At 42.0% G+C, this 15,790-nt stretch overlaps 1 protein-coding gene across 4 annotated transcripts in view; it reads left to right on the top strand.

Moving 5' to 3' along the window:
• Positions 1-8,847, top strand: part of NCAM1 (neural cell adhesion molecule 1) — a 142,188-nt gene extending 133,341 nt beyond the window's left edge. For 3 of the 4 annotated variants that reach the window (XM_062594622.1, XM_062594621.1, XM_062594620.1), the window contains 3 exons: positions 2,163-2,370; positions 2,900-3,016; positions 8,524-8,846. In XM_062594622.1, the coding sequence (XP_062450606.1) occupies positions 2,163-2,370; positions 2,900-3,016; positions 8,524-8,644 (446 nt within the window). In that variant the 3' untranslated portion in view covers positions 8,645-8,846. Of the gene's footprint in view, positions 1-2,162; positions 2,371-2,899; positions 3,017-5,075; positions 5,853-8,523 lie in introns of all 4 variants that reach the window. The other variant, XM_062594619.1, reaches the window with a different exon arrangement.
• Positions 8,848-15,790: the final 6,943 nt, after the last annotated feature.

The raw sequence follows: 15,790 nt of genomic DNA, 5'->3' as shown, positions 1-15,790 counted from the left end.
AGCTACTATGACCAGAATAATGTCAACAGAGTGACAGTCTGCTCATCTTTACAGTCTGCCTCCTCAGAAGGCTCTTTGGATTAGGTTGTCTGTATCCAAGCCACAACACTCCCAGCTTCCTAGAACGTAAACTGATCAGATCAAAGATCTCTGAATTAGACAAGAGAAGCTTTCTGCTTTTCACTCTTGTTTCTCTGATTCAGTTCTTGATAGCTGGCTCTTGCATGAGAAAGGAGGAGTTTTCTTCCTCTTTTCTTCTGCTTTCCAGATGCTGAACCATATCCAATCTCTGTTCATTTTTGCTGTCATCCCCTATCAGAGAAAGAAATAATAATAAAGTAAATACACAACAAGAAGTCAAATGCACAGTAATGCAGTGGCCTACTCTGGAGAAAAACAGAGCCCAAGACCTTGGCTCTGGCAGAGTCAAAGACTCTAGACTACACTACTCTGCTATTTAAAAGCTGCCTATATCTGCAACAGATAATAGGAACTGTAAGATTCAAGTCTTGTTTGACTGTGACATTTGGTTTGGGGTTTTAGATTTTTGTCTCAGTAACTGTTCTCCCTTCAGATACATGTTAGAATATTGTTGAGGAAATGAAGGTGTTGACAGGTTGCAGACTGCAAATGAGTCATGGAATACAAAGGGTTTCTTTCAGCAGGGGGATGGTCAGGTCTTGCTAGCACAACATGGAATGAAGTCAGAGGAAGCTGTAATTAAGCAGTAGAAAAGGCAGTTCTGGAGCTGCCTGATTGAGGTCATCTTGCTCTACTACTGTTTCATGCTCTGATTCTAGAGGGCTTACTCTAGACTGCCAGATAGATTTGCCTTGCTATTGTAAATATGGAGATTTGTGTTACGTATGTAAATGTCTCGCTTTTTTTTTTTTCAGATTTCAAAATCATCTAAGTTTGTGAGTTTCAGATAGCAGCATGAAGTTCAGTCAGACTGTATACTAGAATGTATATGAGCTTAAGTCTCTTACCTCTGTGTTGGATTTCATTGCTTATTGCCTGGTTGCTGCTTTGAAGAAACTCTCGAGTTTTCATTTTGTAGAAATCCTGCGCTTATGACTGTCCTGTAGAGGTGCCTGCTGGCCCTGTTCCCTCTACACACGTAGGCATGCATGTGCCTTCGGTGAGAGGAGGAGAGGAGAGGAGTAGTTCCTCTCTCTTCAGGAACTACTGGTCCTCCTTTCTGGGACAAACCCACCACCACCTTCTTTCAAAACATACTTTTGCAGAAGTTAGCAGATCTTCCCAGTTCTGTGGTTTTTAGAGTAAGGCTTGGGGAGAAGGGACCCGAGGGACCCGTTAGAAAGTCTGGCTCCTCCTGTCATTTCATGAACTGTGAGTCCCAGTTTTGCTATATGCCTCGATCACATCCCTGGATGCTGCGAGATGCCAATCTATCTCTGCCAAGGACTGTTTTGGTCTCTTTCATGCTGGTGGAAGTTGACCTCAAGTGGTAGGACTTAGGAGGCATTGCGCACATGAGTGTTTGCCTGGAAGCAGGAACTTACTGAGAGACTGGGAGCTCCATGCAAGACCCATACTATTAATAAGGCCTGTTGAGCCAGTCAACTACTTGGGTTGGGTTTATTTTCTGTGTATAACAGGATAATCAACACTGGGACTTTGCAAATATTTCACTGTGTTCTGTGTCCCAGCAGGGCAAGCTTTACTGCAGAGTCCAGGCTTCATTTCCAGATATGACACTTGTCCTTACACCAACTGGCAGTGCCAAAGTCATTCTGTAGACCCTTCTCCCTTGGGAGGGGAAGGAGAAGTGGTGGAGGGGAACAGGAGCCCTGTCTTCAGGGCTCTTCAGTCTTCAGAAGAAGTCTTCAGTTGGGTATATGCTACAGTAGAAGAGTTTCCTATAGTTTACTTTCCAGGCTGTAGCCCAGTAGAGATGAGAGAAATCCTACTGAATCTATCTTTTCAGGCAAATTTTACCATATGTCGCTAGGATAAAATACTTGTTATAACATGAGGCTGCTAACGAGAAGGTATGATTTCTGAAAATTTCCATACGTACTCACCTCAGCATAGCCAGAGTTGAGACCTAGCTGGCCCCAACTCACTTTTTTTTTTTTTTTTTTTTTTTTTTTTTTTTTACTATAATGCTTTCTTTTCTTCTTTTTTGGTCTCTAAAGCCAGCACTAGCCCCACATCAGGCCTTGGGACTGCTGCCATCGTAGGCATCCTCATTGTCATCTTTGTGCTGCTCCTGGTGGCTGTGGATGTCACCTGCTACTTCCTGAACAAGTGTGGCCTGCTGATGTGCATTGCTGTCAACTTATGTGGGAAATCTGGCCCAGGAGCCAAGGGCAAAGACATGGAGGAGGGCAAAGCTGCCTTCTCGTGAGTACTGTCATTGCTTCCTTTGTCTCAGTCCTTCTGTTGATTACTGTATCCCTTCAGCCTGAAGTGGTTCTATGGTACCTTTTGGCACACTTAATCCAGAAGAGGTTGAACCTGTGGTCCTTCCTTCTCCTGGAAACTTACACTTCTGAAGGCATCTCTTCAACTCTGGGGGTTGGGGAGAAATGTATTTCAGAGTGTTCTGCCTGCCCCATCTCTGAAGAAAGGGGCTGTGAAAAGGTTTGGGGCTACCCTGGTTCTGTTTTATATATCTGGGCAGGGGTTTCTTCGGGTGTGTGTTCGTTTCTGTCCCATTCCTGTTAGAGGCCAGTAAATGGCTGACCCAGATGCTGGATGCTGCAGTGCTCTTCTGTGCTGTAGGTAACAGCTGGAAAGTGGAGTGGCAAAAAACTAAGTTGCTGTACAGGCAAATCTGTTTCTGTCAGTTACCATCTGTTGGAGGCATGGCTTTGCTGGAGGATATCTAGGATGGACAGGAACCAATCTCCATGCAATTCCCTTGTTACAGGAAAGATGAATCCAAGGAGCCTATTGTGGAAGTGCGGACTGAAGAGGAACGGACTCCTAACCATGATGGGGGAAAACATACAGAGCCCAATGAGACCACACCGCTGACGGAGCCAGAGTATGTTGATATTAGGCAATCTTAGCATAGGGTCAATACAGCGTCCTCAATTGCCTTAATCCCTGATCTCTGATGTACACGATTCAGGGCAGGAAGAGAGGAGAAAATGTCCATGCCCCGTTTCTGACATAGCAGTGAGGAAATCCCTTGTGTCTTCCTCCAGATTTAGTGACTCTTCTATTTCTAGTGTTGGAAGGGAAAGAAGGAGAATGAAGTCTGCTGCTTTGAAGGACTGCCTCTGTCAGTTCTGTCCAGAGTGTAAATCAGTCACCCCTCCTGGTTCGTTGAAAGTGATCAAGAGCAAAAGCAGCCCCAAGCTGAAACTGACTTCTGGCCAAGCTCTTCTCTAGTGTGCAAAATGAGTGCGAGAACACCTCCTGACAGCACCTGTCTTCACTGATAGCAACAGGGATAGCTATGCTGTGGATGCTGAGGGTGGCATGGCAATTTTGATTATTCCTTGAGATGAGAGAGGGTTGAAAGCTATGTACACGTTTTGTTTATGTCAGAGAACTTATTTAGAGCCTGGGTCTGTGTATCTATGCTACCTGAGCTTGGCAAGGTTTGGTTAAGAGTTGCCCAGTGTCTACGTTAGGCCCTTTCCTAAAGTGTTACAATTCTAGTACCCTCTGGGTACCTGTTCCACAGCTTCTGGGGTAGTAATGGCAAGAGCTGTTGAAATGCTGTGGGGTAGTAGCTAACAGAGAAGTTGTGCCATTTCTGTATGTTTGCATCATCTCTGGCATAAAGCTGGCTTCAAATGACCTTATCTGGAGCTGATTATGACATGAACAGGAAAAGAGCTCACCCTAATCAGGTTTTAGATTGCTGGAACTATTCTGTTCTATAGAAATTAGATGCGTTACGAAGCTTCTGTGGGCACTGACAACATTCTTTTATACGTTGAAATTTTCACCACAGGTTTAACGTTCAATTCTTGAAGAAGACATAATTACTTTAAGGGGTTAATACTTGGCTCAGGTTTGGGGTTGATGGCACAAGTTGAGGTCCTTTCTTCCTTCAGTGGAGCAATCACAGTGGTGAGATGGTCAGATTAGCAGTAGGACTCACTAGTAATATGACTGCTGGAAATCTCTATGAGGTGAGAGGAGAGAGGAAGCCACGTCCACAAGCAACACTGAAATACAGCTGTGCAGCTCTGTGGAATATATGGATTTATATTCTCATATTTTTCTTGGAGTGTCTTATCAGAGTTCTAATTCAATTCTCCGCCTCTATAGAGGTTTTTCCTTGGTTAATAACTCTGAAGTGGTGTTCTCAGGCATGCTGGTTTTTCACCCAACCATTTCCTTTCTAGCCTTGCATTCCCATACGTTCAGCCAGTAATATACTTATGGCTGCTAAAGCAAGATTACACTGTCCTGTTACTGATAGTCCTAAAGTAACCCCTGTTACACCTAGAACAACAGACATGAATCTGCTCAGAAGGTTAGAAAACATCATCCCAAAGCTGCATGTGTGTATATTATGTGTGTGTCTCAGAAAGAGTTGCATACTGTGTGGCTTGATGAAGGCCTTAGACCTGCAGGCAGAAGGCAGAGGCAAGACAAGGGACTGGCTTCAGGGCCCTACATTGGACCTTGTTCATGGTGAGACATGGCACAGGGCTACAAGCCTGAGTAATGAGGAGAAAGGTTCATTGTGAGGTTAGGTGGAAAAGACTGAGGAAGGAAGTTGGACTAAAAGAGAAAGAGTCTTTTTACAAGTTGCCAGTTGGGATTAAGTTTGGCCAAGACTTGCACCAAAATCTATGTGAACAAGCCATTCCTGTAGGATGTGTCCTCTTTGCTCTTCCTACTCTTCCTGGTTGCCTTTTGATCTCCCCAGCAAGCACCTGTTACCCATTGCACGTTTGACTTCTGAAGGGTTTCTCCTCCTTTGCCTCCATGTTCTCTGTGTGTGTTGTAATCACACGTCATGCTGCTGCTGCTGTGCCGCATGCCTGCGTTCTCGCACTTATGTTCTGTTCCTCTTTCACCTACTGTCATTTATGGGCTTCATTGTCTCTATTTCTCTTCTACTCCTGTCCTCTTCACAGGCACCCCGCTGATACTGCAGCTACCGTTGAGGACATGCTGCCTTCTGTAACCACGGGCACCACTAACTCTGACACTATCACTGAAACTTTTGCCACTGCTCAGAACAGCCCTACCAGCGAGACCACTACACTGACTTCCAGTATTGCCCTGCCAGCCACAGCCATTCCTGACTCAAACTCCATGTCGCCTAGCCAGTCCACTGCCAAAGGGGTAGCTGCCTCAGTCTCTTCACCACAACCCTCCTCCACCCCAAAGGTGGCCCCCCTTGTTGATCTCAGTGATACCCCAAGCTCTACTCCAACTACTAATAATTTGTCTTCAAGTGTCCTGGCCAACCAAGGCACAGTGCTCAGCCCCAGTGCTGTTGCTAACATGGCCGAGACCTCCAAAGTGGTACCTGGTAACAAGTCAGCTGCCCCAACCCCTGCAAACCTCGCTAGTCCTCCAGCTCCAACAGAGCCCAAGCAGGAGTTCTCAAGCACCAAGAGCCCCGAAAAGGAAGCTGTACAGCCTAGTACAGTGAAGAGCCCAACAGAGACAGCCAAGAACCCAAGCAATTTGAAGAGCGAGGCTGCTTTAGGCAGCACAATCCCCTCCCAGAATGAGGACTTTAAAATGGACGAAGGGACCTTCAAGACACCAGACATTGATCTTGCAAAGGATGTTTTTGCAGCTCTTGGCACTACTACTCCTGCCAGTGTGACTAGCGGGCAGGCTCATGAGCTTGCTTCTTCCACTGCAGACAGCTCTGTACCTGCTGCACCTGAGAAGACCGAGTATGGCTGCCTTTAATCTTCTGTTGATTGTGTGCTGTCTCTTGTGCACTAGTGCTTGTGCTGTGTTCTTGTTGGATGTTCTCTTAACTAATCTCATTATTTCCTTAGCAAACTAACTCACCTGTGAACCCACTAGGCAGGGCTTGGCTTTAAAAGTCCGGGAGGAAAGCAGAAACAGATTGTGTCAGAGCAGCAAAGAAAAGGCAGTTTCAGGCATTTATCATTTATGTGTTATTCTTTAGATTTTTTTCGAGCTTTGTCCAATTCTGGATTCTTCTTCTGTGAAAGAGAGCAGAAATGGTTCAGTTTGGTGCAAAGAAGGTGCTGTTCTCAGAGGCACTAAGTTCCTTCAGTTCACAGAGCACAGTCACCCAAGTTCAGTTTGTTAACATGATAGTTGGAGCCATTCAGTACTTAGTTCACTGTAAGGCAGAGCAGAAGCTAGCCTCACTTGAAACACAGAAGCCTAGTACCTCTCTGGATTCGTCCCTAAGCTAGCAAAAGGGTAAGGCAATGTGATCCTGTCAGAGAGGGGAAGCAGTCAGCATCACAGTAGGGTAAGGATAACTTGGTAGTGTGTTGTTCTGATGTAGTAGGAATGAGTCTGCATCCATTGTGATAGATCTCCTTTCTACTCAGCTGATTTATTTGGAAAACATCAGCATGCTTCTAGGCAGGACAGTTCTAGAGGTCCTTTGGAGCCATATGCCATCTGGAGAGGATGCATTTTCCTTAGCTGTAACCAGTCTGCACTTTATTTGGCTGGAGACACTGTAGCTAGAGAATGAAAGCAGCATTAACTCCTCGCCCAGGTAACTGAAGGGAGGATCCCCAGTTGTTATGCAGATGTTGAACCAGAGTGCTTTCACTGTTTGAACTTGAACTGAAGGAAGATAGAAAATGATTTGCCCATAGTGAGGAAGTGTTTCAACTGAATGAATATAGCTTGATGTGCACCGTGTAAAACAAATTCTTGGCATGGTGAAATGCAGAACTGTACTCTTTCTGCCCTCTGTCCAACCCAGATGAGTCCCAGAATCAAAAGGACTATGAAAATACCTCAGAAAGGACAGCTTTAGCCACATGAGCATTTTATTGTTGAGCCATCCCTTTCCCGTTCCTCCACAGCTGTCAGTAACAACTAACAGGTTAGTGTCACAGTGAACAAAGCAAAAGTAGTGAAACAAAGACCCAGAAGTCTCCTTGTTAGCTAGACCCTCAAATGAAGGTAACCAGGGTGCTAGGAATGCATGAGTAGTGTCCAAGACCGATATTTACTTCCATCTCTGGTTAAAGCATTTTGCACCCGGACAGCTCGTTCTTGGATGATCTTAACAGCCTCCACTGATGGAAACAAAATATTTGTCCTTTCTTTCACCAATCCCAAGCCAGGAGTTTTCTGTGGGGAGAGAGAGAAAGGGAGGAAAAACAAAGGCACTTACTTAATTTTGCTGAGATTTATCCTCATGGTAGGTTTAAATAGAAGGGCTTTAAGCACAAGAAATGAGAGCTTATTGGGAAATAGGAAACAATGAGTCCCCCATTCCTTTTCCCAAAGTACTTATATGGCATCTGAGCCTAAAAACACCTGTGTCTTGACTTAACTAGACTTTGGGCCCCTGAAGTCAGCATGAAACAATGGAGAAAGATGAGAGCGCTCAGCAGGTACCACATTGGTGTCAGTGAGAGAGCAGAACTGCCTATTGTTTTGGCACACAAGGTAGTGCACTGATTCTACTTTGGCAGGAGAGCTTCCAACAGTCTTTCTAATTGGTGTAAATTGGAGTAGTCGTGTAGCTTCTGTCATTTGGCTGGATGCCATTGTGAATTCCAAGAATTTCAGTACAACCACCTTTTACCTAGGAACTTGTGCCGCACATCTGCTCCCCTTGGTGCAAATCAGTATTTTGACTGTGGGCTCAGGTTCACCTCACCTGCTAGGCAGGATAAATTAAGACTTTCATGAGAAATTTGTGGCTTATGAGATGAGGTAGGCACTTCAAGAGGAGGCTTTGTCTACCTAAAACCAGATCTGCCTTATGTAGTACTCCCCATGACTGCGAAGGGATGGGACAAATAAGTTTCTCTGATTATTCAGTAAAGTGCCTAAAATCAGACTGATGAGTGAGCTTTAGCCTGTGAAGATATTGACCTGCCTTTGACATCTGAAAATATGTTAGACAAATTGCACTTCTGCTATATTTCTCTTCCTGCAACATAGTGTGAAATTTGGGGACTGGCTTCCTATAGGAAAAAAGATCTACTGCTAAAAAGTCTGTGCTACAGTCTCTTTCAATTGGACATTTGAGTCACATAAATGAGTGATAGGTAAAATTAAATTCCTTGCAACTGCGTGTGGTTTTTCCTTTTGCTTCTGTGGTGTTTCACACCACAGCGTGCTTCTCATCCTGGCTGCTGCCTGAGACCTCATCTTGCTGTGTTAACTGAGGGCAGAAGGAAAATTAAGAAACGTCTCCATAGAGCTAAACAGAGGGGAAGGGAGGTTTATTTTAATTTTGTTGCATTTATCATCTTGCTCTATCAAGGAGATATCTGTGAGTGTTTCCAGAATTTACTCTTTTGTTATCACCAATTCATCTCGTTTAAAAAGAGATACGCCAGTAGATAATCTCTGTCTCTAAACTGTGCCATTTTGGTGATTATTCTACAGGAAAGTCCCAGTAGAAGACAAATCTGAAGTGCAAGCAACGGAAACTAAGACACCTCCAGCAGAAGTCAAGACGGTTCCCAACGAAGCCACACAAACAAATGAAAATGAGAGCAAAGCATGATTAGCAACAGATGAAAACAAATGACAGAACAACTTCACCGGAGCATTTAAAACACAAAACACACCACACATCTCATTCCTCTAGTGTCTTTTGCCTTTTTTTAAAAAACAAACAAAACAGAAAATGCATAAATGGGGGGAATCTCTCTCTCTTTCTCTCTCTCTCTCTCTCTCTCTCTCTGTCTTTTTTTTTTTTTTTTTTTTTTTAATTTCTAGAAAGATTCTATTTGTTGTGCACTTGCTTTTAAGGAATAATACATTTTAAAGCCAGGGTTAAACCCACAACCAAATCGGGGCTTAGCTTACCCTGTATATATTAAAATAAGCAAAATTGCAAATACCAGTTATAGCATGGTTAGGAAGCTCAAAATCAACTAGTCTCAGACAAAAAGAAAGAAAGAAAAGACCCTATTCTTTCCTTGGTTAGTATAGTAGATATAACCACTTGTACTACTTGGTGCAGCTGGTACTTAATGAACAAAGTCCACAATTTATTTTTATACTTTTCTGTCAAGTTTGAAATATGTAAAGCTTCATAAATAAGTTATGATTTCTCTTCACCTTGTATTTGTTCAGTATGCAAAGTGTCTTGTGCTCTTTGTGACTGAATCCTGTTCTCCACGTTAGATGTTTGTTTGGGTTTGGGGTGGTTTTTTTTTGTTTTTTTTTTTTCTTTAGGAAGAATGCCAAAATTGCAGCTTCGGGGATATATTTCAATTTGCAGTATTCAGACTCTACATTTCTTTAAAATTTATGTTAATTTTTTGCCAACTTTTGTTCTTTCCAGTGTTTACAATTGACAAATTTTTTTAACTTTTGTTGTGTTTAAATGTATGTGTAAAATAGCTGCCTTTTTTAAGTAAATACGGTCTATAGATACTAGGTTAGTAGCATGCTTGCTTTGCAGAGGGAGACATTTTTAAATATGGATGTTTACAGTAGTTGTTTCCCCTTTATCTTTTTTTAATTATTATTATTATTATTATTTCTTACTGGAGTAAGAAGAAAAGTAATGCTGTTCTTTATTTTTCTTTTCTCTTTTTTTTTTTCTTTGTGGGTATTCAGACCACTTATCATAAATCAAGGTCTTTATCCAGCAATCCACGTAAACACACACTTAACTTTGAACAGGAGAGTTGCTGGTGAGAGTCCTTACATACTTAAAGCTAGCAAAAATTTAAGTCCCTTGCTGGACTTGGGCCTGACTGCATAAGAGAAATATAATCTCTGCTTTTCTAAGACATTCTACCCTTTTCTTAATGGAACTTTCCCAGAGCTTTGACAAGCAGAAGGGAGTTAGTACAGTTAGGGCTGGTCTGATCTGGTCTAGTCTCAGGTGTATGACTGTATCAGTTCTCTCCTAGCAGGTCAGTAGATACCATTTACTTTGACCCTAAAAAGCAGATTTAAAAGGAAAGAGTTTATGCACTTCAGGAAAATAGTTTGAGGAGTGGTACACCGAAAAGGGAGTGTCCTCCCTTCATGTGTGTCAGATTCATGAGCATAAAAGTCATGCTGCGTACACATCCTGAAAGGGCAGCTCCATTGCGTGTGTTGTCATCTGTATATGCTTTGCAGAATCAAAGCCTTGAGATTGAGAGCTTGGAAATCAATGCGAGGACTCTCATTGATTACATTGGTCTTTGGATCATGTCTTTGACAGTCAGAAAAGGAGGTTGATGTAGGATGCATGTTATTACGTAGGAGGGCCTTATCAGTGACAGTTACCATTCGGAGTTGCAGAGTAACACTGAGATTTTGGAGAAAGGAGGCTTGAACAAGGAAAAAATAGAAGTAAGTAGGAGAAGACCAGCCCATTGTATAGAGATGTTCCTTCCTTTTTCTGGGGGTTGTTTTGGGAGTTTGTGGGGGGTTTTTTTCTCTTTTTCTCTTCTGTTTTCTTTTTTTATTCTACTTTAGATCTGCAAGCTTGTGCACTGTGGGTGCGTGACTTTTAGTGTGAAACGTGTTTTTTGTCATAGTATTGAAATAAATAATAAAAGCTTCAACATAGTTTGGATGTGGAAGGTGTAGCGGATAGTTCAGATTTGAAAAAAGATATTCAGGAAAAAAAAAAAAAAGAACAACTCTTATGTGGAACAGAAGCCTTTAAATGAAAAATCAAACTGAGCTGACTCTGGCATCCATTCCATTGTGCTAAGGTAATGAACAGAAGGAGATGGGGAGCGGGGCAACTGTAGTTTGGCTTAGATACCTTGAGCCACTCTGGTCAGTGTATTCTAATTATGCAGTCTTTAACAGTGACATCACTAGATTGTAATTTCAAACTGTGAAAAATAATGGTCTTGTCATTTGCTAAATGTGGGATTTTTTTGCATTTTTTCCTCAGTTCCTGGGGATGGAAATGAAGGACGACTGTATATATAGGCACAGACACTCATGCAGTACCCATCCTGAACAGGCCATCAGAGCAGTTGGGTTTTCAATTCAAAGCCTTATGTCAAATTTCACCCTTGCTTGACCCATCACCACAGTGTCAGTGTATTTAAGGGGAAATTTGGTCCATGGTCCCTAGGAATACTTTTTCTAAGAAAGCAGTCCATAAATATGGCAGAAAAAGCTACGATGGTCTACAGCTGGGGAAGGTGCTTGGGACAGCAGAGGACTAGTGGGCACACAGTGTGTACCTCCATTTCTGGGGATGACCACTACAATTTGTTCATTTTTTCTGTGAAGTTGTTGACTGGTTTTGTCAACTGTGTGTTATACCTCATGAGTTACTAGCCACTTGAGAGCTGAGCAGCAGATAGTAAACAAATGCTGCAAAACGCCAGTGATGAGGAACATCTCCAGTGACACTGGTCAGCACCCGCCAGGTGAAAATTGTGGTAACTGTTACCTGAATTGGCATTTCTGTCTTAAAAGGTAACCAGGTCAAGGCCCAATCCAACATCCAGCCACACGATTAGAAAGTATTGTGCTGACTGCGGTGGGTTTGTGTCAAGATTCACAGAGTGTCATTCCAGAGTAGACATGAACCCTGTGGTTGCCTGAACACTGGGAGTGTCCATCCAACTTCTTTTTAATGCCTGCCCGACACCTCCCAATACCCAAAGCTTGTAGATTAACTCTCAAGAGTGTTTTTATACTTGCCCTTAATGGAGAATAATTTGTTCAAATTTAGAAATATCCCACTTCCAAGATAGTTTAGGCTTCATTGCTTTTATTTAAACCTGTGAAGAGGGACCAACCTGATGCCGTTTATGCTGTGTATGTTTATATATGTATCTATGACATACATATATATATCTATACGGCAACTCAGACTGATCAGCTTCTAGTTGTGGGGTGATTACATTTCATGCTGCACCATATGTAGGATGATGAAATAATAGTGCATCCAGTTGTTCAGCTTTTAGAGTGGAGTTTTATTTTCACACTTTTCTATGGAGCCTTCAGACCCCAGATTTTCACACTAGGCTGTTTTGATAGTTGTTCTCAGACCCTCCATTGACATCCTTATCCAGCATTCCCTACTTTTGGGGGCCTTCTATCTTGTTAAAAAAACAAAAAAACAAAAAATCTTTTTACCAAGTGAAACATCAATTCCACCTTTGTTCCCATTCTCACCGGTGTAAATACTGATACTAACTGAGGATTTTGACTTTGCATTCTGTCAGAATACTGTGTTCAAATAAAAATTACAAAAAAGCTCATGCCTAAAGTCTACTCTTCTTTACATAGTCTGCTATGTCATGTGCCCAAAAGTGGCATCCCAGGCCTGTGGTTGCATGTGTGCTTTGTGGCGTACTCACAGCGTGAAGTAAGCATGTGCCTGAGGCTCCAGGTGGAAGGTATGCAGGGACCTGCAACTATCTGCACAGTCGTGCTGGTGAGCAATCGCTCTGCATGATTCAAGCTGGTACATCTCTAAACAGCAACAGTGGCAGCGTGCAGAAAGAGTACCTGATATCGTACGACTCCACTGATCAGCTATTCAAGTGGTGCGAAGTGGTGCAGAATTTCTTCATACAATAGTATCCTATAGAAAAAACGGCTGTTTGAAATACAGACCCGTGTGCTGTGCTCTCTGGTTTTCAAGACCTGAATACTTCGTTCTACGTAAGCAATTTGCCTTTCTCCGAGTCCCAGCCCTCACAGAGACAACCAAGGTGGCTAGCCAACAGGCAGACTGTGCTTCCACTTAGGAGGAAGTTTTAACATCCATGGCAATTTGAGTTTATGGTCTGACCTTCCACTGTTTACCCTTTGCCAAAGCAGCTTTGCATGGTATCTACTGTGGACAATTCCATATTTCACATACTGACGAGCTCACCTGTGAACCACAGACAATGGAGAGTGGGCAAGATACATGTGGTATACTGTCAGTCCCAGACCCAGGTTCACTTGTGCCATTAAATCATTCATCTTGCTGCTGCAGGAGAGTTGCAAAGTCAAGCGCTGCTTAAGAAAGAATTTCTTCTCGGCTATTTTTTCCTTTTTTTTTTCAAAATATTTTTTGGCCCAGATCTACCAAAATATGAAACTTCATTTAATTTTTCTAGATTTGTATGGGAGGAGGTGTCTGTTTAATAGCTCCATAAATTCAGTTAAGACAGACTTTATTTCCAGATTAAAGGTTCCAATTTGCTGAAAAAGAAGTATTTTCCCCTTGTCTAATCCTTTGAACAAAAGATTTTTCAACTGATTTCTGGTCAGGAGGCTTTAATTGATAGAAGTCACTGATTCTGTTTCAAGGTAAGTCTCTGTGGTTGCTTTTAGTAGTGTGCCTGGCTGTAGCAGCTCCTTTCCTGAATCCTGCCAGTCCCAACTCTGCACAGTGCCTAGTGGATGGACTCTGTTCCCTAGTGTTGGACTTGTTTCCTGCTGCAGCACCTTTATCCTTGTCAGGAGCCTGATAGTCTCCTTTTCTCTCGGAGATTAATAGAGGGGCCTGCAGCACTTGGCCTAATTTATTGTTTCTGCAGAGCACATGCCCATGTGTTAGAGTGATGAGTTCTCTAACTGAAGTCACAGTTGTGCTCAATGACAAATAGGATTGAAAAACTCTTTACTAGATCCTTGTATTTATTCAGCCATTCATCAATCTTCAGACCTGCCATTCTTAATATATTTTTTTTTTTTTTACTTCTCTCTCCCCCTGTTGAGCCCATTGCACCCTGCTGTCAGCCTGAGTCACTATGTCCCAGATCACTTGGACTCCTTTTACTGCAGGATAGGCTGAAGGTAGTGCTAAAATCATCTTTTCTCTGTTGTTCATTCATGGGCACCAGTAATGAGCAGCAGGAGTCAGATTTTTAAGTTTTTAAAGTTTTATTGCTAGCAATAAGGTGTCTCTTGGCTGGGAGCACAAGAAGGGATCCTGAGCAGCTTTTTGTTACAACTTTTAACTGATAGTAAGTTGTTACATACTCAATACACTAGTTTACTAACCACCAGATCCATCCATGATTTAAGAATCTACCAATCCCCTTGCTGTGTTACAGTACGTGATAGTATCATGCCAGCCTAATATGGTCCATCTTATAATTATTCCTTAGCTGAATTGGTACTTCTGGTATTATCTTTGAACAACTTTTTGCACTGCTGGTATATTAAACTGGCTGCTTTGCAGATCTTCAACTTTGTATGAAAAACAGGGCTAAGGCAAGGTCAGACAAGATATTCCGCTTGCACAGCACTGTAACCTTGTGTGTTTCCCTGCAAAACTAGAATATAGTGGAAATTTTCTTAAAAGCAGAAGGATGCAGGTCTGCCATAAAAATAGTCTTCTTTCCTTGTCTCGTCTAGCAATCTTAATGAGTTGGCTTGTTATCAGAGTCTTCCAAGATTCTTCCGAGATGTCCGGGGACACTTTGAGGATTTCAGAGCTCGACTTCAAATATATATTGGCATCTAACTCATAACGCAATACATAGACCAATGGTTGTTACTACCATTCAAATCAGAATAGTCGGATTCCGTCAGGTTCTGTAAATTCAATCAGAATGCACCAGAATCTAACAGATTCTGTCCGATTCCCTCCTGCATTCTGCCAGAATGCAACACAATGTGACTCAGTCTAATAAATTCTATCACATGCTGCCAGATTCTGTCAGAATTTAACAGAATCTATTAGTCTGACAGATTCTGGCAGAATGCAGCAGGATCTACTAGATTCTCACAAATTCTGTCAGATTCCATCAGAATTTAATAGATTCTGTCAGATTCTGACAGAATGGAACAGAATGTAATAGATCCTGTCATATTTTATCAGATTCTGTCCGAATGCAACAGAATCTAATAGATCCTGTCAGATTCAGTCCGAATGCAACAGAATCCAATACAGTCTGTCACATTCTGTCACATTATGTCCGGTTCTGTCACTTTCTGTCAGAATGCGTCAGAATCTAATAGAGTCTGTCAGATTCTCTCATATTCTCTCAGAATGCAACAGAATCTAACAGGTTCATTAGATTCTGTCAGAATTTAACAGAATCTGATACAGATTCTGTTAGATTCCCTCACAACCTAATATATTCTGTCAGATTCTGTCAGAACGCAGCAGAATCTAATAGTTTCTATCAGATTCTGTCAGATTCTGTCAGAATGCAACAGAAAATATTAGATTCTGTCAGATTTTGTTAGATTCTGTCAAAATGCAGCAGAATCATATACATTGTCAGATTCTGTCATATTCTGGCAGACTCTCTCAGAATGCAGCAGAATCTAATAGATTCTGTCAGATTCTGTCAGAATCCAAAAAAATCCAATACATTCTGACAGAATTTGTCAGATTCTGTCAGAATGCAGCAGAATCTGATAGATTCTGTCACATTCTGTAGGAAAGCAACAAAATCTAATAAATTCTATCAGATTCTGTCAGATTCCCTCAGAATACAACAGAATCTAATACATTCTATTAGATTCTGTCAGAATTTGTCAGATTCTGTCAGAATGCAGCAGAATCTAATAAATTCTGTAAGATTCTGTCAGATCCCGTCAGAATCTAATAGATTCTGTCACGTTCTGTCACATTCTGTCAAAATGCAGCAGAATCTAATAGATTCTGTCAGATTCTGTGAGAATGCAGGAAAATCTAATATAGTCTATCAGATTCTGACAGATTCTATCAAATTCTGTGGGATTCTCTCAGAATGCAACAGAATCTAAGAGATTCTCTCAG

The sequence above is a fragment of the Rhea pennata genome, chromosome 24 (genome assembly GCF_028389875.1).
Source record: "Rhea pennata isolate bPtePen1 chromosome 24, bPtePen1.pri, whole genome shotgun sequence".
Lineage (NCBI taxonomy): Eukaryota > Metazoa > Chordata > Aves > Rheiformes > Rheidae > Rhea > Rhea pennata.
Note: the sequence above shows the minus strand (reverse complement) of the source record. Positions and strands in the feature narration are given on the sequence as shown.